Genomic DNA, 23,032 nt, shown 5'->3' with positions numbered 1-23,032 from the left:
CGCCGTTTTCTCTAATCGTAGATACAGCCCGGTATATACACTCCTCAACGTCTTTGTTGCTATGTCGTCTGTTTTGTTTTTGTAATCATCCCAAATAAGGTAGAAAAAACCGAAGAGAAAACAAGGGAACTAGGACCAGTAAGCCCCAGCGGCAGCAGCCTCGCTCTGCCCCCTCCAGCGCTGGCACTCCGCCAGCCTCTTCTCGAGCTCCTGGTTCTCCTTCCAGAGCATGCCGTTCTTCTTCTCGAGGTGCGTGATGTACTCGGTCGCCTTGCTCAGGATCGTGGCCTTGTTGAGCTTGCGCGCGGGCATCAGGCCGCCGAGCTCCTCGACGACGTCGAACGCCTCGTCGGAATCCCCGTGCGCGGCGGCGGCCTGCGGGTTCTCGGTCTGCTGGACGACGCAGCGCAGCGAGGGGACCGCGTCGCGGAGGGCAATGATCTTCTCGTTGATGTTGACGCGGTAGCGCTTCTCGATCATGTTGTGCGGGTTCTTGCTGGGCTCGTGCTTTGTGCGGCGGGCGGGGGGCTCCGGGGAGGCGGAGCGGGAGGAGGAGGCGGTGGAGGCGGAGGATTTGCGCTTGAGGTCGTTGCGGGGGGATGTGCGCTGCTGTTGTTGTTGGGGGGCGGGTTGTCTGGGTGCTTGTTGTTGTTGGGTGGCAGGGCGGGCGGTGATGGTTGACCTCTCGGTCTTGACTTGTGGTTGCGGGCGGGCGGTTTGGGCCGGGGCATCGAGGGACTGGAAGAGGGGTTGTGTGTCGTTGATACCCTCGCGGCCGAAGGCTACCGTGTCGCAGGTCAGGTCTGCGGGGTTGGCGGTGGGGCTGAGGGCGATGTTCTGGGAGGAGAGGAAGGACATCGGGCTGCCGAATTCGCCGTAGAAGACGTCGAGGTCTGGGGAGAGGGTGGGCTTCTCAAAGTAGGCGGGCCAGTCGGTGCCGGAGGGGAGGGTGAAGGAGGAGGCGGGGAAGACGGGAGACACGGGGGAGCCGCGGGATGGTGCGGAGTCGGCGCTGAAGTCGGCTTGGGTGTCGTAGAATGAGAGGGGAGAGAGCTCTGGGGGTGACTGGTGGGAGAGATGTTAGTCTTGGGCTTGTTGGAGCGAAGAGAAGAAAAAGTGAGGTTATTCGGAGATTGGGGCGGTTAAATGGGCTTACCATTGAGACACCCGATTGAGGCATCTGGGGTACTTGATAGTAATCGAAGGACTGTTGTTGGGCCATGGTTCGATTCATGGAGGGGTAGATGTGTCCAGGGGTTGTTGTTGTGGTGAGTTGATTGAAGATGTGTGTGAAGTGGTGGCGTTACTCGGGGGAGTGAAGACCAGATATGTGTGTAGGTGTGTGTGTGCAAGTGCCGGATGGCGAGATGTGTAGTTGTATGATGATGTTACTTTGGCGATTGAGGCTGATGGTTCGAGCATAGGACAGGTGGGGAGACTACTCGACGGAGGGACAAAGCTATATACCTACAACTCGATGAAAATGCAGAAACCAAAAAAAAGAGGTGCGTTTCCCAATTGCTTGGCAGAGGGCGGCCGGGGTAGAGCTCCGCGGCGTAGCATAGGGTGGGCCACCTGGCGAGAATTGGGGGTGATGAGGGCCATGGTAAGGCGGGCGCGGGTTGGAACGGCGAGCAAAACTGGCGATGGACGGGCTCGTCATACGACCGGCCCATGGACAAGGGACAAGTGACAGAAAAAGGTACGACTGCGGGTGTGCGCTACGGCAGCTCGTGTGGCGGGCACACATTGTACACCCCGGGGGAGCAGAGAGGGCCTGGCTGACGGTCACTTGCCCAGCAGCACAGCAGTAAACGACGAGAACGCCGGGGGGTGGATGCTTGGGATGGTGCGGGCGGACGGATCCGACGGTGGAAAGACTGATGATTGACATAAGATGTGCTGTGGAGTTTACTTTGACACATGCACGAGGGAGGATCCCGAGTCGGCAAGCGGTCCATTAGGACGGCGTACCTGGTAGGGATGTTGGGAGAGGCTAGGGGGCCGCCGGAGAGAGGTGACCGCCCGGTGGCCCTATGTCATCCCTGATCCATGGCACCCAACCATGGAAACTGCTGTGCTCTGCGTTTACTTGTGGATTTCTGGTGCTATGGGAAAGCACATCTGGTGCTTGGGAGATGTGATTCCGATACAAGGCGTTTGCGGGCGATCTGGAACGGAGAGAAACGGTGCATGCTGCGCAGTGCAGTTTCCAATGAGATAATGTCTTTGCCCACCGAGCAGACTCGAGTCCCGCGCCCTGACTAAGAACAGAGACATCAGAGGGCGAGCTCGGAACGGTGACAGGGTCCGGGGTGGATGGGCAAATCCCGGACCGGGCCACGACGAGATGGAAAGAGAATAGAACGATAGAGGGGCGGATTGGTAGCTTGGCGGGGAGAGGAAAGCCGTTGCCAACTTCGAGCGTTGGCTAGCTACCGGGCAATAAGCCTCAAGCTAAATTGCGAGTACGGGCACATGAGGCCATGGGGCGTCGGAAGCGAGCGGTTTCTTTGCGATATTCTGCCCCGGCCGTCATCATCTTGCATAAGATCTGACCATCAGCAATTCTGTCGCTAGTCATTCTCTCGATGCCTTCAGATTGCGAGCCGCTTCAGTTGTTGCAAAACCTTGGACACGGCGTCAAGACCTTGGTTCGGATGCTTCAATCTCGTGCGATGCCATGCAATGGGATGAATCTGGATCGCAGGGACCCCGAAAAGGGACCACTCCAGGACGTCAGTTGGCAATGTCCCGAGACCCCTCAGAACCAAGATCCCGTCCTCATCGGCCGAGATGGAGCGCATATAATTCCTGACGGCGTCAAAAAAGTGAGGTGTCAAACATTACATAATTGGCGAACGGGGCCGGTGAAGGGGAAATTGGTGTTGATGGGCGGGCAGTGATGGGAATCCGAGGGCTGGGCATGTTCCTGACGTGCATGCGGTCGCTGTGATGGCGTGGGCTGGCTGTGGGTATCGCGTGCAAGGTGCATGTGTCGATGTCGTCGTGCCTTGCTTGATGAAGATGTTTTGGCGGCAGCGTGTTTCCAGTTGACTGTCGAGAGTCGTTGACATGCGTGCTGGTGCATGTACTTTCGGGAGTGCAAACGGTCCAAAACGGTTTGACAGGTGACCCACGGCAGGCAGCGTGCGCCGCGGGATCGAGATCTCCAGGGTCCCCTCCCTCCCACGCCCGCCCACGTCTCCCACGCACTTCCCACTTGGGATTCCACTTCCCTGGCACGGACGACGAGTGTGCCAGGTCCCAACCAAGTTCTGGAAGACGGGTGCTTCGAGGATGAGAGTCAGGACGTCGGTCTCTGGGGTACGCCATACCAAACACGGCATGAGTGACATGTTCTGGGCGGTGATGTGCGTGGTGATGTGCTGCGCTGGCAGACCCGAGCGGCTGGTTGGTACGGATTGCAGCTCTCAAGCTAAACGTCAAGTTGCCCTGGTGGAGAGGATGGGCTGGAGGATGTGCAAGCTGGCGTCTGGTCGTGGAGACCCGAAGATGCCGGGAGACGGAGCCGAAGGAGCTGGGCTGTGGAAGAGGCCTCGGCCTCGGCGGCGAGGAGCGACGAGCCACAGCTGAGCTGAGGTGCAGTATACGTAACAGCCACAGCAATATCCGTAGTAGTAGCATCAATAGCAGCAGTAGCAATGGTAGCATCCATCGGCGACGTCAGATAGACAAGCGGTATCCGTAACGGAGATGCATCGACGATGCCGGTGACGGATCGTAGTTGCTTTGTGACTCCGTTGTCCGGCCGCGGCAGGGCGTCCGGTGCCTAGCGAGGACATCCATCGGACAATGAAGGGACATGGCCACAGCAGAGTTTTCCAATTCAGCCTCAGAGATTGGACATGCAGGCCGGAGGGCGACTGAATGATGCCGGCGACAATGAGCGAGATGAGGGTCAGGTCGTTGGGGAGCAAGGTTGTGGTTGTGGGAAGGAGGGTTTGGGTCGAGAAGCGGCCAAAGTGGTCTGATTTCGCTGCAGCGTCGAACGTCGCGACCAACAGCCCATTCCTTCCCCCAATCGAACGAGCAGCACGGGCCACCCGGCCCCACCCGTGGCCAATTGGCGGGCAGGACATCATATCAGGTACCTCCCGCCTGTTTTGGGAAGGAAGTGACTTTGCGACTGGTAGCAGCTGCCATCCCCGAGTGTTCCCGTGCGCCCTCACAATTTTCGCAGTGGCCGTGTTCTCGATCCATTTTCGATCCATTTTCCAACATCCCCATTCTTTTTTTCTCTTGGGACTCCCCGTGCTCATTTTCGTTGTCTCTTTTACGTTTTTCCCCGAGCGGAAAGAGATGCTGTTTTTGGCAGCAGGCGTCACATGCATCGTCTGCGAACCCGAGTCGACAACCCGCGCAGTGACATCGCCAGCAGTCCGGCGGCAATCTTTGCTCATACAACAACACCACAGTCATCGCGATTGACCAGACGAACCGCGCTGCGGATTGGCTCTGTTTGACCTCAGACCTGCCGTGCAGAGTGCTGATCGACATGGCGGATTGCTGTGCCCCGTCCCCTGTTCCCTGTCCGAAGACCGCTGCTGCTTCTCCTCATCTTCCTCCAGCCGAGACTCCAACGCGGGCGCCGTCTGCAAATCTGCAAATCCAACTGCAACCCTCTTAACTAACAAGACCCAGCATGGTCTAGGCACTGACGACAAACGACCTCGGGAAATACGGTCAAAAATCACAACTCACCTCAGCGACAACTTTCATCACCGACCATTCAACCTGTCGCAGACTGAGACGCAGTGTCTGGACTGTCGCCTCGAGATTGGACCGGCCCGGTCTGGCTGCCACATATGCCTGCGACTTTCCTGTCGCTTCAAGGAGGAGATTATGTTGATCTGGATACCCTAGATGGCATCAGTTCCGAGGGATTGAGAGGGCAATACAGAGTACACTGGAATTCGCAATGCAGTCGCACTCCCAGACCGCAAATTTTCAAACCCCGACATGCCCCTCCTCGCTGCTCAGCTGCCGAGCTCAGAGGTACTGCGCTGTTTACATCTAAACGGCGAATCCCAAGTCCAGAACCCGGCGCTCCCGGCCCCAGCCTGCCTCAATGATCGCCGACACAGCAGCTGGGCATGAACGCCGCTGCTCGCTGCTGCTCGTGTTCGGAAGAGGAGGGGCAGAATGCGAGCGGATTGCCCAAAATTGCAGCAACCGACTGCACCATGTGTCGCAGACGTACATTCGCAGATGAGCTGTGCAGCCCAGCGCCAACAACCACGGGCGCAAGCCAGCACACCATCAACACGCGGAGGCCCTTCCGCCCGTCTGCCTGCAGGATCTCATCCGCCCGCATCTGTGCACTGACAGGACCCTGCAGCAGTCCGCGCCAGTCTAGCCTATTCCCGCCGTCCGGTCTTTACCTGCCCTACGAACACACACCTGCCAAACGCTGTCGGCCGGTTCAGTTCGGCCGGTCGGGTGGGGGGACAAGTTCATCCCTTTTTTATACCTCGGAAGTCGGCGAGGGGAGTCAGGAGACTCACATAATTTCACGGATATGCGCGTGGCAAACGGCTGTTTGCTTAGCCGAAGCTGTCATCAAATGCAGCTTTTTCTCTTTTGTCCCTCGTCAACCCCTGGGTGGAACTTCTGCGAAGCGAGTGGGGGACTGGAGGTTGGCATTGTGGCACTGTGGTTCCCAGTCAGCCGCTGGCTGGACGCGCCCAAACAACGACGCCGATTTTCTGACGAGTCAGCAATTTGCATGTCACTGATCTACCCTATGGATTGAGAATGACGTGGCCACGCTGCCCAACGGCTGGCCAGGCTTGTTTCTCATAGAACCTCCGGATGAAGTTCGGAAGGATCGAGTGATCCACGCAGGTGCTTGGGTCAAGCCGTCCTGTCTCCGATATGAGATCACCCAATGTATTGCCAAGGTCCTCTGGTTTGCTCTTTGATCTGAGTGACTGACATTTTGAAGTGAATCTCACGATGAGGGTTTCACGATGCGTGACTGTTTTCAACTCAACACCGTAACGTCCAAGGCGTGAAAAAGATCTATATAGCATCCCGAAGATGCCAGACCAAGAACATTGCTATCATAACCATCACGAACTTTACACTGTTCAAATACAGATTCTGCTAATCAGCAAACCAGCACGATGCCTCCCACGAAATCAACCCCCAAACCCACCTCCCGCCTTCTTGAAGACCCCTTCACTAACATCACACAAACCCTCCCTCCTTTCAACTTCCTGAACCTCCCTCTCCTGCCCTGCCGCACCTCCTTCGAAATCATCGCCGAACCTGACTCTCAGCCCTCCCCTCCGAGAACACCACCCTCACAACGAACCTCTCAAACTCCCCCTCGTTCAACTCCAGACTACAAAACCCCAAACCCTTCCTCCCCCAAGACCCCTTCGCCCTCCGCCCGCCGCGACGCCCATTCAAACGCCTCCAGGCGCACCCCCTCCTCAACAGCCTCCAAACGCTCCCTCGACACCGAAGGCGACGTCAAAATGCGAAACGGGGCGTACACCTCCCCAGACCGCCGGTACCTCCAGTCCCTCCAAGCCGCCAACACCCTGCAGTCCCAGATCCAGGCCGCCGTCCACGACAACTTTGACTTCGAGCGCGCGCGCTTCGTCGAGGATGTGCGGGGCGCGGTGCTGGATAGTCTGGCGGACGAGGTCGCGGAGCGGGTTGACGTGGCGATCGTCGCTGCTGCGGGTGAGCCTGAGGGCAGCGAGCTCGATGCAGTGGTCGCAGTGAGGGAGAGGTTGAGGAGGATGAGCGTCGAGGGGCTTGTGCGGGTGTTTTGTACCCAGGAGATGTTGGGTGTTTTGAGGAAGGTGGTGGGGGTTGTGGAGGGGGAGCTGGGGGTGGGTGTTGCGGGGTGGACTTTGGTTGGGAGTGATTCTTCGGAGTGAGGTTGTGGAAAGGAGGCTGAGTTCTATCGATGCGGTCCAGTTTTTGGCCATTCAATGAAGTAGATCTAAGACGTATTCATTTGCGGTGATGTCGTAATTGAAGTAGGCAGTGAGCACTGCAAACAGAGCAAAAGTCATCACAAGAACAAAGACAAAGTCAACTCCACGGTCAATATTGCGGCGCGACGGGCCTTATCCATGAACAACAGTTAATATAAAATAAGCCTGGTAGCCTTCATGTAGACACTGACGTTGACCTAAGCCGAGAGACCATGATGGATACCATTAGATTCGGTGAGACTTTTGACTCTTTACTAATTCTTACCTGGGTGGTTTAGCATGAGAGAGACATGCGATCCGAGCGGAGGGCTAATTACTGAGTTGGTTGTTTGTTCGGTTATAACTCTTGCTCTTCCACTACGCGAATTGCTCTCTTCAATATGATTTCCACTGCAGTTATTGTTACTATTATCATCGTTCCTACTATTAGTACAACTACGGCTCTGCCGCGTCTGCTGTTCTCTGTCAGTACCTTATCCTTTCGAACTGCAAAACTCATATGGAATTCATGTCCCCTTAGTAAGACATATTACTTTGTTTTATCTCATCATTCGGGACCGTTTCGTCGGGAATTACCCCGCGCAGTGTGTTCGAATCCACTGGCAGTGGATGGGGCGATCAGCGACGACAACACCCCGGACTTAGGATGACGTTGAGCGCGACTCAACACAACTTGGTTCGGAATTTACAACGCTTAACTCCAGTTCGGCACTCCGACATGGACTTTACATTTCATAGAAAAGAAATGTTCACAATTGCAATAGATCATATCCGAAAAGGCCCGGCAATTCATCACCAACTCCCATCAAAAAGCACCATGACGGCAGAGCAAGCCCTCCACGAAGTAGGCACCGCCTTCATCCGCGCCTTCGACACCCTCGACGAAACCGCGCACATCTCCCTACGCGCCCCCTCCTGCACGCACACCTTCGCGCCCGCCTCCATGGGCCCGCCGCCGCCGATGACGAACGCGGAGCTGGCGGCGCACCTAGCCAAGCTACGGCTCATCATGACCGGCTTCCCCGTCACGGCCAAAGAGATCCACGTCAACGTTCCCAAACGGCAGGTCCTGATCTGGGCGACTGCCGTGGCGGAGTTTAAGGCCGAGGTGAAGGGGCTGAAGGAGGGTGAGGATGGGACGGAATGGGACTACGTGGGGGAGTACATGTTCTTCTTGACGGTGGACGAGGAGGGGGAGATCAGTCGCGTGGTGGAGTTTGTGGATAGTTTGGGGACGAAGAGGGTTTGGGGGTTGATGAGCAGGGCGTGGGAGAATGCTGGCGTGGTGCAGAAGCTGTTTGAGGGCGGGGAGGCTTGAGAGACATACAGCTTGTTGATATATCCAAACTTGGTTAGCTGAAGTTTTGGTCGCATGTGCGATGGATATGATAACATCACTTTTCTAACAGACTTTCGACGGAGGACCTGCGAGCTCGTCTGGTCTCTTGACCAAGCTAGCCTATGTCACTTGGCTGGCGGCAACATGCATAAACGTGGTTTCAGCCCATTAGTAGCGGAATCTTTGAGCCTCGGCCAACATCATTCCTCCCAGAATATGGGACCTATATCACTGCCCAAAAAGGCGTCATCACAAAATTTCCTACTAACACTCGTTATCTCCACCTCAACAATTCCATTCTCGAAGCAAGCGGGCAGGTGCGCTTCAAGATACCGCATTGCATCGTTTGCGCCCTCTCTTGCCCGTTCTTCGCCATATTCCAATGCGGTGAAGAACATGGACCGTTCTCCATGACGGACGCTGGACCCCAGAGTGACAACGAAGGCGACTCGACTCAGGCGCGGCATCGCCACCATAGCGGTATCCAGCGCTTCCCAATCCGCCGACTCTAATTCCTCTTCTTCTGACTCGAACACGTCCTGGTTGACGTGGAAGAAGATGCGTTTGAGCGTCGTCGGGGCTGAGAAAATTGTGACAAGAGGCAGGACCAGATTGTTTGGGTCGTCCTGGCTCCACTCAAGGCCGAGACTTAGGGTTGTAAGGGATGGCATGTCGGGAAGGATCAATGCGGCTCCTAGGAGATGTCAGCATTCTATTGACTTGAGTGACGAGGAACACTATTTACCACTATGCTGGAATATGACAGCCAGAGAGACCAGCGACGAAGCCGTGCTCTTGATCAACTTCAAAAGGGGCCCCCTGTCTTGATCAACATTATCGGCGACTAGGGTCTCCAGCTTCGGGAGTCGAGCTTGTGCCAGCGCGGAGACAATATCCGACCATACTCCATCACGTCTTGGTGTACAAACAGAAAGACATAGATGCCGAAGGTTTCCCAGTCGCACAACTGGTTCCGGAGAAGCAGGCGAGATCGCGATAGCGACCCTTTTGTGATCGGCCGTGCCGTTTGCATCCTGTCCCATTGTTGTGATACATTCATGACCACGGTATTTGGTCATCAACTCCACGTAGCCGAGCGCCAGAGTACTGATACTGGGCTGGTCTAACATAATGTCCAAAGCGTCGCGAATATGAGCAATCCTGGGTACATGACGCTGAGTGATGTCTGCGGCCGCGCTGCCCTGAGCAACTCCTTCCGAAGGCTCCCGGAATGGCAGCAAAGGTCCAAGTGCTGGATAAACAAGTTAGAGGTTCGCAGAAAGTGACGCATGACCATAACCAGATTGGCGTGCCAGGTTAGTTGTCTCTCGGGGTCTGGATGCTTAGGCTTTGGTTCGTCGTCGACGCAAAGGGTCTTCACTTTACGAGGGATCGCCGTACCGGGATCCAGGACGGAGACTAGCATCTCTGCGAATGGAATACATAAGTAGACTCTTTGGCGTTCCCAATAAAATTCTCGAGACGGAGGGAGCCAGGAGCGGCTGACGAGGCTCGCGGCGGGCAGAGAGGAGGTGGGCAAGTGGGATAAGCATTAGTAGAGCAGCTCTGGGGGAAAGGCTTGAATAAGCATCGTTGAGATTATCGGAAAAGATTCGTTCACCAGTATTGAAAACGAAATGAAGGAAGGGAGAGTTTGTGAAGTGTGGTTGCCCCTGAGGACGAGCTGGACTATTTAAGTTGAACTAGTGAAGCCGGGCTAGGTTGATTTGGGATGGACTATAGCTGGCGTTGGAGAGAGCTAGCTAGCACACTTGCGAGGTGACCATGGCCTTTGTTGTTTTATGCACCTACTAGGAAGCTATCTAAGGCTAAAGTTGTCGTGCTCAATTACATTTTGACATTCTCTCTCTCATGCATGGATGGGTGTACTAGCGAAACAGGATAGTTGTTTAGGGTGCTGAGTAGTGGCGCGTCTTCGAAATAATAAGACAACCTATGATTATGTTCGAGTAGTCTACCCAAAATTGTATTTTAGCAGAACAGTATCATAAATCTTCATGAGTGAGACTCTATGAACCTTTCTTCCGTTCTAACTTTTTTTCCTTCGCAGTTTCCTTAACTAATGTGTCGCGTTATCGCACACATGCACCCAAGATCGAGGAATGGTGAAAGCCACAGTCGATATACATGCTGGGCTATTTCTACGTAGATTTCCAATGGCTAGATATGAGCAACAAGGTTCGGATGTGCATGACAAGCCACTCAATCATACAAGCCACCCACCAACCGCGCTGATTAACACTCGGCACTAGAGCGGTCAGTAGCTCAACCAAAACAAATCAATTCCGACAAAGAAGAATTTGGACGGGAATCCATACAACTCTCCACGGCATTTTTTCCCCGAACAAGTTTTACAATGTCCATCCCAGCCTTCCCTCCAGAGCTTCTCGAGCACTGCTTCTCTTATCTTCCTACCTCCTCCCTCTCTGCCGCCGGCCATGTATGCCGCTCTTGGTGGTCTCCAGTCCGAGAAGTTCAGTGGCGCCGGCGGAGGATCCATTTAACGGCCCAGACTGCCGAGAAGCTCGCCGTCCTTCTAGGCCCCGGCACAACGATCCCGCAAATAGTCGAGGCTATTTGTGTTGATGAACCAATCAACGATGAGGCAATACAAGCCTTCAGAGAGAATGTCATTACCATCATGAACCACTTTCACGCACGTTCTGATTTGGTTCTCGACAATTTTGGCCTCTGTAACCTTTCCGAGGGCCAGCAGCAAGAGTTCCTCAGACAGGCGCGACCCCGTAGATCGCTCATTGTGAAGTGGCTGATGGCAAGTGATTTGAGTCGGGCGATGAGAATTGTTTTAGACCAGCCTGATATCAGTTTTCTGGGGGTCGGTCTGGTATCAGTGGAGGGGCCAGTTATTACCGATGGGGCGGAAATCCTGCGCCGATGGAAGGAGCACAAGGTCGAAAACACTGAGAACGAAATCGCTTCCATTGCTGTACGGCTGGGAAATCTTCGAGCCCTGTGTCTTTACTCGGCCGAGGGGCCGCCCCTCGACGGCACACATTGGGTTGTACGAAAAGTCTGGTCACACATTGTTCCGGCGCTATCGAGAGCCAAACTCCCAATGCTTGAGACTCTCGTTGCCGAATCTCCACAGGAAACAAGAGTAAAGCTGGAGCGATTAATTCGCGCCACGGCTGCCACACTTCAATCTCTGGCTGCATCTTTCGACGATCCTGGTAACAATCCCTCCCACTACACACGTTTCCCAGGACGCTGACATCCATTAGGCAACTTGGTCCTTCCGAAGATGCCCTGTCTTAGAAACCTAAGCATCAACCTCCGCACCCCGGGTCGAGGAAACCTAGGCAAAACAGGCATTGCTTCTGCTCTGGCCACGATCTCTTCAGCCGCGGCTACTCTGGAGCACATCTTCCTACATCTCACGACCAGCCCGCAGTACAGGGATATAGATCAATGGCAGGAACTGGATGCGACCATGGCAGGGATGCCATGTCTGCGTCGGATCACCATCATTGATTACACACCTGGGTTCTTCGGTGACGTGCTGCGAGGTCAATTGGATGTTTGCCGTAGCAAAGGTCTTATTGAGGTGAAGACGGCGGAGGGTCGGTCTTGGAGCAAGAATGCTTTTGCGGATTATGACGTGGGAGAGACGGAAAATAGAAAGCAGATATTCAGGTACAACGGTGAAGTCTGTTGAACCTATTACTGCTGACTAGATAAGTAAAGGTCAACGTCAGCCAATGTAAACGGCGCTGGCTGTCGGAAATTTACCGAGACATGATGTTTTGCATCCGTCACAGAACATCAGAATCCGTGTAGATTGGAATGAAATATGAGCATGGAGATTGTTCTGCGCGGGCTATTGACGCCTCCTGAAATACCGTCGTACTCGAATCATGAGATCCTTTACGACATTGAATGTAACGCTGGAAGCGTCGGTTAAATGAGATTCATGAGCGGAAAAGGTAAGTAGCTAAACCCGTCAAGGGCCACGCCTAGTATAAAAACCAGGCTATCCTACAGCATATAATTCAAGCTACAGGACGTTGTTTCCGCATGGATGAATTTGAGAAACCGACATTGATGTCCAGTACAGAAATATCACAGCCTCAAAACTTTGCGCAATTTGTGTCCTTCAAAAAACGTGCACAAAGGCCATGGCATGGTTTGGTGACTTGACACCCACGACGTCCCCAGCCTCATGGCTTTTTACGGAAATATTTTGCACTCGGTTGAATAAAACTAGGATACTACTCGGTTTAAGTTTTACGTTGGAAGTTGAGCTGTTCCATTCGGAGCAGACCTATCATAGCATCAAGCCGCTCAGCACGTTCATTATTTAATCAACCGGTTGCAATACTTCAATTTGCGATGCTTCAACTGTGACCTTGTCGCAACCCAACGACCACCTGGCTGCGCACCTCTCATCACAGACACAGCGCGCTGGTGACAAGAAGTGCCCACACCGCCATCCCTCCAAGACTGCATGTCTTCAAGCTAGCGGCACCGCTCTCGTGCGTTCCAATGATTCCCCTTTCAATTCCATTGCGATTCAAACACGACCCAAAGCTGTCGAGAGTTTCTGTCGACATCTCGCACCAGTAATAACAGTCGCTTGCTATGCTGACAGTACTAGGTGAACAGCACGCCGACATCGCCTCGTATGACCCATTCCGACCTATAGGTACGAAGCCGGTACTGATGTTGCTTGGAATGCCGTGTATGTTGGCGAAGTCTGGTAGGGTGGAAGCATCTGGGCAATTCGCAGTGGAGTTCATGTTGAGGCTGCTTGTCGGATCTGAACGCGAGAAGACGCAGGTAGCGGTTCTGGAGTAGACTTGAGAACGAGACGTATGCTCTTGCGGAGGAAGAGAGGAAGTGCGAATGATTCCAGGGACAAAATGGTTTAGTGGACAGACGAGTGCTTGGCCATCGGCTTCATATGTTTAGGGCGCAGCTAGCCTTAATGCCTAATGGCGCGTATTCCGCCTCGAAAATCTCCTTGTCGCTGTAGACCGGTTATCGGCTACTCTTTTCAAGGGTCTTCTCTTGGCGTTGGTGTTGGTAGTGAAAATTTACTACGCTTGGCATGTCGTCCAGGGTGTCCGCCTATGGGGCAGGCAGGTGGGCCGCAGGCATCTGGGACGGGGAAGACTCTCCGCCGAGTAGCCGCTTGCCTACTTTGGATAGCATTTTGTCAGGGGCTATGGTACGGGCCGTACGGCTCTAAACCAGGCGTGCTTGCCAAAAGTGACTACGCGATGTTGCTGAAGCTAAGCCGTTGCAGGTTTAATGTTGTATACGATAAAAGGACGATAAAAGGCTAACTTGGAAGGAAACATTCCCAGGAAGCTACCTTGATCCTCCGCGGTGGCTATCTCCCCGAGATACTCGACTTTGGCTGTGTCACATATCAATCAGAGTCGATATAAGTGGTTAAACCTTGTGTTGGTGTTGGTGCTGGTATCAATGTTGGTGTCCGTGTTGGCTTTGGCGTGAGGCCTTGGTATTGGTCTTGGCACTGATTTCGGCATGGTCAGACGAGCGTTTCCTGGCTCTCATGGGGCAATGTGGATCATGGTCTTATGAGGCCGAGAGATGCCCGCAGCCCTCCGCTAAAGACACCGCGACGCTGCCTGATTTGAGGGCCACTTTACCGGGGCTTCGATGCGGCTCGAAGCTTAGTGGGACCTCATCCATAAATGTGCAATGCAGCTAACATGTCCATTTCACATTTCTTTCTTCTGTAGATGTTGAGATGCTGGTACGAACTGGGGAATCTTTCGTTCGAAGTGAGAGATCGAGTCACATATTACTCAGATTTATTATGTCAACCTTAATCATGATTTAAAATGACTTTCCAGTGGCCATCGGCATTGTTATTGCAATGTTCTACAAGTCAATTTAAACACAATTGATACTTCAATTAGATAGCTTGCAACCGCTGATTGTTCGTGTTGTTGTGAACATGGTTAACCTTGCGGGTCCTCTGAGATGCAGAGGACTTCTGCTATACGAGCGTAACAGTACGGCACAGTCCTAGACAGGGGAACTCCATCATGCAGTCGCCAGGCTGTTCAGGTGAGTGTTGCTGTGCCTTGTATCTCCCAGATTCGAAGACAGGCAGAAGATTACTCACATAGCCATTTGAAGAGGGGCCTTTCAACGGGGACATGACTGGGACATACGACACGCTGCTCTCTATAAGTAAGGCAGACGCAACCGGCTTCTTATATCTGAGCTTCAGAGACGAGTACCTCTCAACTTCCGCAGCTTCTACTACACCTCTTTCTTAAACCACCATGAGCTATTACGCTCTTCTAGCCGCCTGGGCATTCGCCGGGGCTTTTTCTGCTCCTCTTGACAGCGGTCTTGCATCACGAGATATACAAGTCACGCTGCACTTTCTCAAGCCCGACCAGACACATCCCTCGATCGTAGCTTACAACAATGATCGTACCGAAGTCATTGGTCACTCCTGCTCGACCAGCCTGACCTTGGGCGCCGCCTCGATCGCATTTGACGTTGACCAGAGAGGATCTGGGAACATCACTGTGAACGAGAGGGAGTTTTTGATCATAGACAATCCTGAACTCTCGGGGGGTGTCGTCTGCGGCCGTATGTACAACGACATAGAGACTGTAGTCAACTGCGAGGTGACTGCTCTGGTTTCCTCCGACTTGCCTGCGATAGATCGGGGCAGCTTCCCAGGGTGCATGTCGAAGAGATCTACAGTCTCTGCCGACGCGCTGGACCTTGAGGCGACCCTTGAGGGATTTTACAGAAGACCAACCTTTCTCCCGCAAGAGCAGCCTCTAGCACCTCCGGACAACTCAACTCTCGCGGAACGCCAAGTTTGCGGCGTTTACAGCAAGACGACCTACCGTATTGGTGACGGTAACCCTCATCAAAACCCTCTGAACATTCAGCTTAGTGTATGGTTCCTTCCCCTTCCGCTTTTCTCCTCGTCCAACTTTCAATCAGTCCCACATCGGAGCTAACACGGCATATCACAGGAGCCGATGCAATGCGGCGCTCAGAATACTTGCTCCACTGCACGATCCGTCACTCGGTCTTTCAGTATTGGTTGGTCTGCCTCGGCGACGGCTTGGTCTTGGCTCAACGCCGGATTTGCGGTCGAGGCATCGATAGACACCGGCAACAATTACCAGTGCGACGGAAACCCGAACGATTACTTCGCGGTGTGGAAGAAACAAGCTCAAACGGCCTACACGGTTCGTAACAGGCAGATCACCTGTGCCGGAGCACAAGACAATGGAGGAAACTACGTCATGTGGTCTCCTAATAGGGATAACCGAGGTGGCTACTACTACTGCGTCTACGGTCGCCAGTACGTTCGCTGGATTGGAGACCGCTGGCTGGACACTACCCCTATCCCTGGTGGCCCCCCTTAGATCGGATAAGGAACCGAGATGCCTGTGAAGTCGTGTCACGCGATTTCCACACTGATCTGGGTTGCCGTGCCTGCTTTTGTTTGCGTACTAAAACCAGCATTTTGGTGAATACTAGCAGGCTTATTTTCAACAGCTATCGTACCATGTTTACAAAAGCTTTCTGTCGTGGGATGACAATGGAAAGATACTTTCAGACTGGCGGGCTTCGAAGCCTGTTCTCGAATTTCTTGCTACGTTATAGTTTTCATACTTTGTATAGAAGGACAATATATAGCAACAGATCCGCTGGGGCGATCATATTGTTGATCCTCGAATGGCATCTTTGTTCTCTCTATGATCTCCGCCCAAATTAACTCAGCATAACTAAGAGTCTTGACGAGTATGGTTGAATGAGTTGTACACAGCTACATATTCAGCCTCATATGTTCCACCTGAAACTGTAGCGTTGGTTGGGGTCTCGGAGCCGTAAACACCGTTGGGAAAGCCTCCACCGATAGCCATGTTCATGAGAATGAAGTGGGGGTTGTGAACGGTCTTTTCCCACACGGCATCCGGGATGGCTGTCTCGTTCACTTGGTGAAACTGAACCCCATCGACAAACCATGTCAGGGTCTCAGGAGTGTTCTGTCTGTCGACCTCAATAGAATACGTATGGAAGTTGCCGGGACAGGCACTGTCCGGACAAGTGCTGCTGTTGCCAATGCCGTTGGACTCATCGCATGGTCCGCCAGGGTTTGTCCCGCAGTGGTAAACACCCCAGTGACGGTCGACGAGATTAACATTCTCCATAATGTCGAATTCTCCAATTGAGGGCCAGTTCCTAGGGATCGAGTGAGTAAAGCTCATTTCCGACACAGAAGAAACGCATACCAGTAGTTGCCACGATATTCAGCGCCCAGAGTCCAGAAAGCCGGCCAGTAACCGACTCCATGGCCGTTGAGGTCTGGGATCTTGAGGCTTCCCTGGATGATCATCTTTCCGCCCGGCTGAGCCATGAAATCGGTACGCTGAGTCTCAATTCGTGAAGACGTCCAGGTTCCAGTGGCATTCCGGATAGCGGTGATTTGGAGGTTGCCTTTGCCATTCATGCGCACGTTCTTGATATCGTTGGTGTACGTCTGAATTTCTCCGGTACCCCACTGAGCAGGCCCTCCGTTGTAAGAAGTTCCGGTGTCGATAATCCAATTGTCCGGGTCTGGCAGGGTGTTGCGCCGACCATTGAAGTCGTCGGCCCAAGTCAAGGCATAGCCCCGAATCTTGGGAACGTGGGCCTGGGCGGCGGGCAAGACATACAGCAAAGCTGCGAGAGCGTTCAAGATGAACATGACTGGTTATATTCTGCGAAAATAAAACAATAAACAAGTGTCTAACGAGTGACTGAACGAGTTTGTCTTCAAATGAATGACTGAATGGCGTTGAGCCAAAGGAGTGTGGAAATCAAGAAACTTGACTGATCGAAAAGTCGGCGACGTTGGACATGGTGATATTCGCTCGCATTTGTAGTGTAGTTCACGGTCTGAAATTAGGGACCAAGGTTAATCGTTTACAGCCACGGCTCTCGGAATTGACCCAGAGGCCGCTGCAATTTCGCGAGTTGCCTATTTTGCAAGGATGTAGTAATTCGTTAGGATCTGAGCAGGCTTACAAAGTTTGTTATGTTACAATGGCCCAGACGACTCATTTCCGGTGTGCCCGCTGTCAGGCCTGATTACTATTCGTAACTGACACTTCTTGCGGCAATAGTTCACTATCCCACCGGCTATAATATGATGCCAGAGCCCCCAAGTGCGAAATAAAGTTACGAGCAATTCCCGCGGCCATGGATCAAGCGATTTTAGATTGATTTTATTCAGGGGAAAAGAGATCTTGTTGCTGATAAGCCTGCAGATTTATCCACCACACACCACCTTCTTATGGTCATGTCGCCAATCGGGTTAACGCCGGTGGTGCACAAATTGACCGCCGTTGCCATCGTCAACTGCATGCACCAAGCCTGGGACGTTACCAAAGGTTCGGTCAGCCCTTGCCAATGCATAGATAGGCCAAACCCATAACACTGGAACGATCTCTTTAAGACTAATTCTACGGATGTTACCGATACCAACGACACAGATCGGCATGCATGGGTTACTCAGCTTAAGAGCTTCACCGTTAGGAGGGATGCGTATAACTAAGCGGGCCGAGACTCGGTATGCTATTGAGTATTTTTTTCTGTTTAGTCATCCGGTTTACTGTTTTCTTCATTTTCGTCTTTTCAATCATCACTGTGGTCGTCCGTATGCTCCTTTCATCTTTTTGGTCCATCCCGCGATCGCAACAAAGATCTACCACACAGCCTGAAATTCTATTCGTAGATGTAACAGTAGGGCCCGTCTAAAGTATCCAACAGACCCCCAAGAGTCGCAGGCTCTACCTCCAGAAAGGGCAGCTCAATAATATCCTCCAGCGTAGCGTTCCGACTGGGCGGGCTGTTCCCGAACGTAATGGTGCCGGAGATTGTCTTGGCCTGAGAGTAGTGCAGCGCTTGCCAGAGCCAGTACATACGGTCAACCATAGTATGATGCAGGTAGAAAGCAGGATCGACAACACCCGAGTAGAGGTCCGAGTTGGAACCGGAGATGGTCTGGTGGCCGCCAGCGTGTATGCCCGGGAGTCCCGCGCTCTGGCTGTCAATCTCGGATTGGAAGCTGGCGATGTTACTTGCCGTGTCGTGGACAGTGGCGTTGAGGAAGGCGTCTTCGGTGTAGATGCGCGTCGCGAGCCAACTGCTGAGGTCTCGTTTCACGCAGTGGGGATTGTAGCGGAGCTTGTCGGCGGTGCCGACGCCGACAATGCCATCTTGTTGAGGCTGGACCGGGGCCAAGGTTGGCAGACAAACTGAGAGGTGTTAATCTTTAACCAAAGATACATGAGGCGTGTTATCAGCAACGTACTTGGCGAAAGGTCCAGTGGCGATGCAGCCGCCTCCCAGACCGGAAGGGATGTGCAGACCGGCGGAACCGATGGACCCGTTATGCGGCACGAAGAGTCCGTCGGAGCCCATGCTGGTCTCTGAACCATCAAACACTGGAGACTTTCTCAAGTCGTCTTGGTGTGAGAACCAGTTCCAATACTGCACGTTGTTAGTCTAGGGTACCTATTACGGGAGATGACTTGCCGGAAGGTAGCCAGAGTAACCGCACTCGTTACGGAGAGCTTGCTCGTAGGACCAGATATAATGTCTATGCCAAGTGAAAAAGTTTCCAGTTACGTGAACGCTCATGGTTTGGTTGATATGCTGCGCAGCGAAGTCATCATAGCGCACACGGGCACCGGTGTTGAGCGCTGGGTCTGTTTAAGACGGCGAAGAGAGCAGACACTTGACGGCACGGATGTACTCTTTCCTTTGGTCTGCATCCAAATCATCCCTGTTATAGAATTTGACGTCAGGAAAGCCGTCACGGTTCAATCTTTCGGGTAGCACGACTTACCAGTTTCTCCGCACTCCTGCGGTCTCCAGTGTACAAGTACTATTCCTATTCAGTACTGCATTAGGTTCTGCTTTTTTAAGGGCACCAAGAGCTTCGCCCTGCATTGGTTGGACGAAGTCTGTCTGGTTGCCTGCAGCCTGTGTCAAAGTCGATGCTCCCAAGAGCACGAAGGCCGCCGCATTGACTTTCGTTACATGCATGTTGATGAAGAGCTTGACGAAGGCCTCAGGAAGCCAGGAGGATTATTCATATACAAACAAAAGACTGCTAACATGGTTCTAAGTAATCGTTACTTCAACTGTCTTTTCTTTTGGTTTTATAGCGCGACTTACAACATCCATCTGGCTGGCACGGAGCAACCCGCTGGACTATTCCGACGTTCGGCGGTCGAAGCTTGCCGTTCCGGGACAAACAACCGATCTTGAGCCCTTCAAGCGGGACCTCTGTCGGGCCAAGACGCAACATCCATCGGCAATGGTTGTAAGCGGAAGCTGAGAAACGGGTTCGGAAGCGATTTGCACCCAGCCGGTATGTTATGGGATGCTGGAGCCAACCGATGACGGCAATGTCGTAGGTACTCATTAGTTCGTATTACACAAGAATTCCTGCTACCACCCTTTTAAATTATTGGAGAGTGTAAGGACACCCATCTGATTTGATTTACGTGGTCTCATATCACTTTGAAGAGGTTACTTTGTTGTAAATCGAGGCGGGAAGAGCATTTTCATCTGCCTTCCATCGAAACCATGACCAGGTTTCTTGGCTGGCGAAATGCGAGACTTGAACGTACATGTACACACCAACGTCTGCAGTATACGTTGTTTATGATCGATTCCTGTTGACCCAATCGATTTATAACGAAGCATGCATTCATATCCTGCTTGTGGCTCCGGCGATGCTTGGCTTTGTGGGCCGTAGGAGTTCCGTCATTCTTGGCATCGGGGACGTTCCGAGCCTGTAAAAGCAACGCGCTGCCGCTGGCTCTATGTTTTGAGAAACAAAAGTATCATTTCTATCACAAACAGGGAAGAAAAACAATAGAGGTTCTCGACCATCATCCCGTTATCGGAGCGCCCTTCGTCTCAATCGGAATCAGTGTACCACTCGTCACTGTCAGAATCAAACTCATCAAACTCATTGTCCAAACCCCCCTCAAACAAATCGTCCGGAATCTTGGCAATCCGTCTTCCGTCTGCCAAAAGGTTATAGACCTTCTCACCCACGCACCGCAATTGCATAGCCAAAGCCATGTCGTCGTAGTGGATGTGAATGTCCCATTTCTTGACCTTCTTCGCCAAACTGGTCCACTGCGTCGTGTCGGCCCCAAGAGCCTCGCACTCTTTGCGCTTCTCCGCGTTCCACCATGTCGGCAACATGGGTTTGCCTTCGTCGGACTTTGTCTTTTCTGCTTTGTCCAGGAAGATGCGGAATCCTTCCTTGCCATCGGTGGCCCCGGGGGCGTAGAGAGAGCCGGGCTCCTTGACCTTGGCGACGTCCCACCTGTCGTCCATCCGAAGCCGGTAAGCGTCGATTAGCAGTTTGTAGACGTCTGTCTCTGGTCGCCCGTGGAACCAGGTTCCTTTCCCCAGACGATTCCATCCTTTTTCAGGGTGAACGGGGCTCTTGAGACCACTCGGTAGCTTGGGGACCTCGTGGGAGGACGGAGCCGTTTCAGCCATGTTTGTGGAGGGTTGTAAGAAGATGGGCAGTGTACCAGCAGAGGGATGAACTGAAGAGAGTGGAAATAACCGTCGAAGCGAAGGGCAAACTTGTCAGTGTATGAGATAGCGAGGAGCTCTCGGTGGCGTCGAGCACTGGAGCGAGACGAAGCAACTCCAGCAATAGGTCAACTTCGAGACTGAGGTGTTTACCTTTCAAGGACTCATTCCCCCGCAGCTGCAATGAACAAATGCGGATGTGATGATGTATGATTGCAACGTCGTGCCATTACCTAAGATGAGCTGGGGTTAGCTACGCCCACTTGCCTGCATGCTGCTTATCTGCCCCCAAACTTATGAGCTCGCCTTTATCGCCATTCACTGATCAAAGATTGTCGCCTCAGTTGAGCATAGCGGGCTTTCCTGTCCCAGGACGATGCCATCCAAACTTATAAGAACAACTAATTGATCACCAGGCCAAATTGAGGCCCGTTGCTGGATTCATTGCTACCGTATCAATATCTAGCTATGGTATTCGTCATCGTATCTGCATTTTTTGATCGAGACCAGCTCAGATCGTTCGGACTCGACGACATGCCAGAACAAGGCCCTTCCAGAACCCTAGTACAAAAAGGAACCGAAAACTCCAAACCAATACCATGCCATGTCATACCAATTCACGCTCCATGCGTCTGATTACCATGCTTTTCTCACCAACGCCTTGCTGTCACGCCGCGCGCTCATTACCATGTCGAAACCAAAAGCACACCCGAATCCTCTCTCGCATCTCAGCTCTTCAGCGGCTGTACTCCCTGCCGTCGCTGTCGTAGCGACCCTCGCCCACGTAGGTGAAGCCGCCGTCAGCGCTGTATTCCCTCTGGGTGGCGTAGATCCAACCACCACCCTGGAACTCGCCACTGCCAGCGTAGATGAACCGGGAGTCGAGGACTTCGATCGAATCGCTGCGTTGACGGCGGCGGGAGTGGAGGCGTTCTTCGCGCTCGTCGCGATCGTTGCGGTTGTCTTCGTAATCGGAGTAAGGGGAAGGAGATCTTGCGCGGCTGTATTCGCGACGACTGCGCTCGCGAAGGCTGGTGCGAGGACGCTCTTGAGGCTCGCCATGGTTGTCATCGTAGTCGTAGTAAGTGGAATGAGTTCTTCCGCAACTGTGCTCGCGACGTCTGGAGCGGGAGCGATCGTCGTGCTCGTCGCGGTCGTCCTCGCAGTCGTGGTACACGGTTGACAATCTTCCGCGGCTGTCCTCGCGACGTCTGGAGCGGGAACGCTCTTGCCGGTTCACACGGTCGTCGCGATTGTCTTCGTAGTCATAGCAAGGCGAAGGCGATCTGTCCCGCCCGTACTCCTCCTCTTGAAGCTTTCGCCACTGGCGTTCCTCCCAGGCAGCTTGCTCGGCGGCGGAGAAATCGGAGCGCTCACGGGGAGGAGAGTAGCCTCTTGTGCGCAGTTCGACGTCTGGGCTGGGACGACGATTCTGGCTCGCGGAGTGGGTGTTGTACCGGCGATTCTCATGGTAAGAGGAAGTGGCATTGCCCGAATAGTTGAGGTGGGTGCGGTTGTTGTGGAAGTTGATTGTGTTACCATTGCCGTTTAGAATGAAGCCATTGTTGGACAAGCGGCTTGAGTGGCGCTCTGTGTGTCGGTTGTTTCCTGCGTTCGAAATGCGCGTCGAGTTATTGGTGACGGGGTTTCCTGGTCGCAAGACGGGTGCTGTGGACCGGGAATGGTGAGATCGTCTCGATTCGTGATTGCGATCCCGAGAACTGCTGGAGCTGTTGGACGACTGCGAGGAACGTGCAGGCTGCTGAGCGGGGCGCGAGTAGAGTTGTCCATCCATGGTGTAGTACTCGCGCTTGGAGGTAGCAAAGACAGGAGTCGGGTCCAGGCCGTAAATCTCTTGGCAGTCCTCAACTGGGAGGCATTCGATGCACTCGTCCCTGATTTGGTCAGTGGTGATGGACAACGAAGCGAGCTTTTGGGTCATGGACATACCGGCTGGCGTTTGCCTTGGTAGGCCGCTCGCAGTACAGCTCGACGCTGCCGTCTGAGCGGACGCGCTTCATCACGCAGACCTTTGTGCTGAACGGGAGGATGTCGCGCAAGGACACCATCGTGACGAATGGAATTGAAGTCAAGCGAAATGGAGACACTGAGA

The 23,032-nt window shown here is 53.3% G+C and overlaps 9 protein-coding genes across 9 annotated transcripts; 3 read left to right on the top strand and 6 right to left on the bottom strand.

Annotated features, from left to right (window-relative positions):
• Window positions 1-129: 129 nt before the first annotated feature.
• sre1-0 (Sterol regulatory element-binding protein 1) lies at window positions 130-1,222 on the bottom strand (the record flags this gene model as incomplete). Its single annotated transcript, XM_036644508.1, has 2 exons — window positions 130-1,065; window positions 1,157-1,222. 2 exons carry the CDS (start codon window positions 1,220-1,222, stop codon window positions 130-132), a joined length of 1,002 nt encoding a protein of 333 aa, XP_036490674.1.
• A 4,927-nt stretch (window positions 1,223-6,149) lies between these two features.
• On the top strand, window positions 6,150-6,917 carry CGCS363_v012658 (uncharacterized protein; the record flags this gene model as incomplete). The annotated part of the gene is made up of 1 exon (XM_036644507.1): window positions 6,150-6,917. The coding sequence occupies one exon, from the start codon at window positions 6,150-6,152 to the stop codon at window positions 6,915-6,917; it is 768 nt and encodes a 255-aa protein (XP_036490673.1).
• An 877-nt stretch (window positions 6,918-7,794) lies between these two features.
• On the top strand, window positions 7,795-8,295 carry CGCS363_v012657 (uncharacterized protein; the record flags this gene model as incomplete). The annotated part of the gene is made up of 1 exon (XM_036644506.1): window positions 7,795-8,295. The coding sequence occupies one exon, from the start codon at window positions 7,795-7,797 to the stop codon at window positions 8,293-8,295; it is 501 nt and encodes a 166-aa protein (XP_036490866.1).
• A 221-nt stretch (window positions 8,296-8,516) lies between these two features.
• CGCS363_v012656 (uncharacterized protein) lies at window positions 8,517-9,446 on the bottom strand (the record flags this gene model as incomplete). The annotated part of the gene is made up of 2 exons (XM_036644505.1): window positions 8,517-9,010; window positions 9,062-9,446. 2 exons carry the CDS (start codon window positions 9,444-9,446, stop codon window positions 8,517-8,519), a joined length of 879 nt encoding a protein of 292 aa, XP_036490680.1.
• Window positions 9,447-10,693: 1,247 nt separating this feature from the next.
• CGCS363_v012655 (uncharacterized protein) lies at window positions 10,694-12,013 on the top strand (the record flags this gene model as incomplete). The annotated part of the gene is made up of 2 exons (XM_036644504.1): window positions 10,694-11,528; window positions 11,580-12,013. The coding sequence occupies 2 exons, from the start codon at window positions 10,694-10,696 to the stop codon at window positions 12,011-12,013; spliced, it is 1,269 nt and encodes a 422-aa protein (XP_036490679.1).
• A 4,081-nt stretch (window positions 12,014-16,094) lies between these two features.
• glcA-0 (Glucan endo-1,3-beta-glucosidase A1) lies at window positions 16,095-17,056 on the bottom strand (the record flags this gene model as incomplete). The annotated part of the gene is made up of 2 exons (XM_036644503.1): window positions 16,095-16,551; window positions 16,602-17,056. 2 exons carry the CDS (start codon window positions 17,054-17,056, stop codon window positions 16,095-16,097), a joined length of 912 nt encoding a protein of 303 aa, XP_036490678.1.
• Window positions 17,057-18,075: 1,019 nt separating this feature from the next.
• On the bottom strand, window positions 18,076-19,401 carry ivoB-2 (N-acetyl-6-hydroxytryptophan oxidase ivoB; the record flags this gene model as incomplete). Its single annotated transcript, XM_036644502.1, has 5 exons — window positions 18,076-18,579; window positions 18,640-18,843; window positions 18,982-19,055; window positions 19,089-19,138; window positions 19,202-19,401. 5 exons carry the CDS (start codon window positions 19,399-19,401, stop codon window positions 18,076-18,078), a joined length of 1,032 nt encoding a protein of 343 aa, XP_036490677.1.
• Window positions 19,402-20,283: 882 nt separating this feature from the next.
• On the bottom strand, window positions 20,284-20,880 carry CGCS363_v012652 (uncharacterized protein; the record flags this gene model as incomplete). Its single annotated transcript, XM_036644501.1, has 1 exon — window positions 20,284-20,880. One exon carries the CDS (start codon window positions 20,878-20,880, stop codon window positions 20,284-20,286), a length of 597 nt encoding a protein of 198 aa, XP_036490676.1.
• Window positions 20,881-21,655: 775 nt separating this feature from the next.
• CGCS363_v012651 (uncharacterized protein) lies at window positions 21,656-22,988 on the bottom strand (the record flags this gene model as incomplete). Its single annotated transcript, XM_036644500.1, has 2 exons — window positions 21,656-22,814; window positions 22,870-22,988. 2 exons carry the CDS (start codon window positions 22,986-22,988, stop codon window positions 21,656-21,658), a joined length of 1,278 nt encoding a protein of 425 aa, XP_036490675.1.
• Between the last annotated feature and the right edge of the window lie 44 nt (window positions 22,989-23,032).

Source organism: Colletotrichum siamense (genome assembly GCF_013390195.1).
Source record: "Colletotrichum siamense strain Cg363 chromosome Unknown KSG_Cg363_contig08, whole genome shotgun sequence".
Lineage (NCBI taxonomy): Eukaryota > Fungi > Ascomycota > Sordariomycetes > Glomerellales > Glomerellaceae > Colletotrichum > Colletotrichum siamense.
Note: the sequence above shows the minus strand (reverse complement) of the source record. Positions and strands in the feature narration are given on the sequence as shown.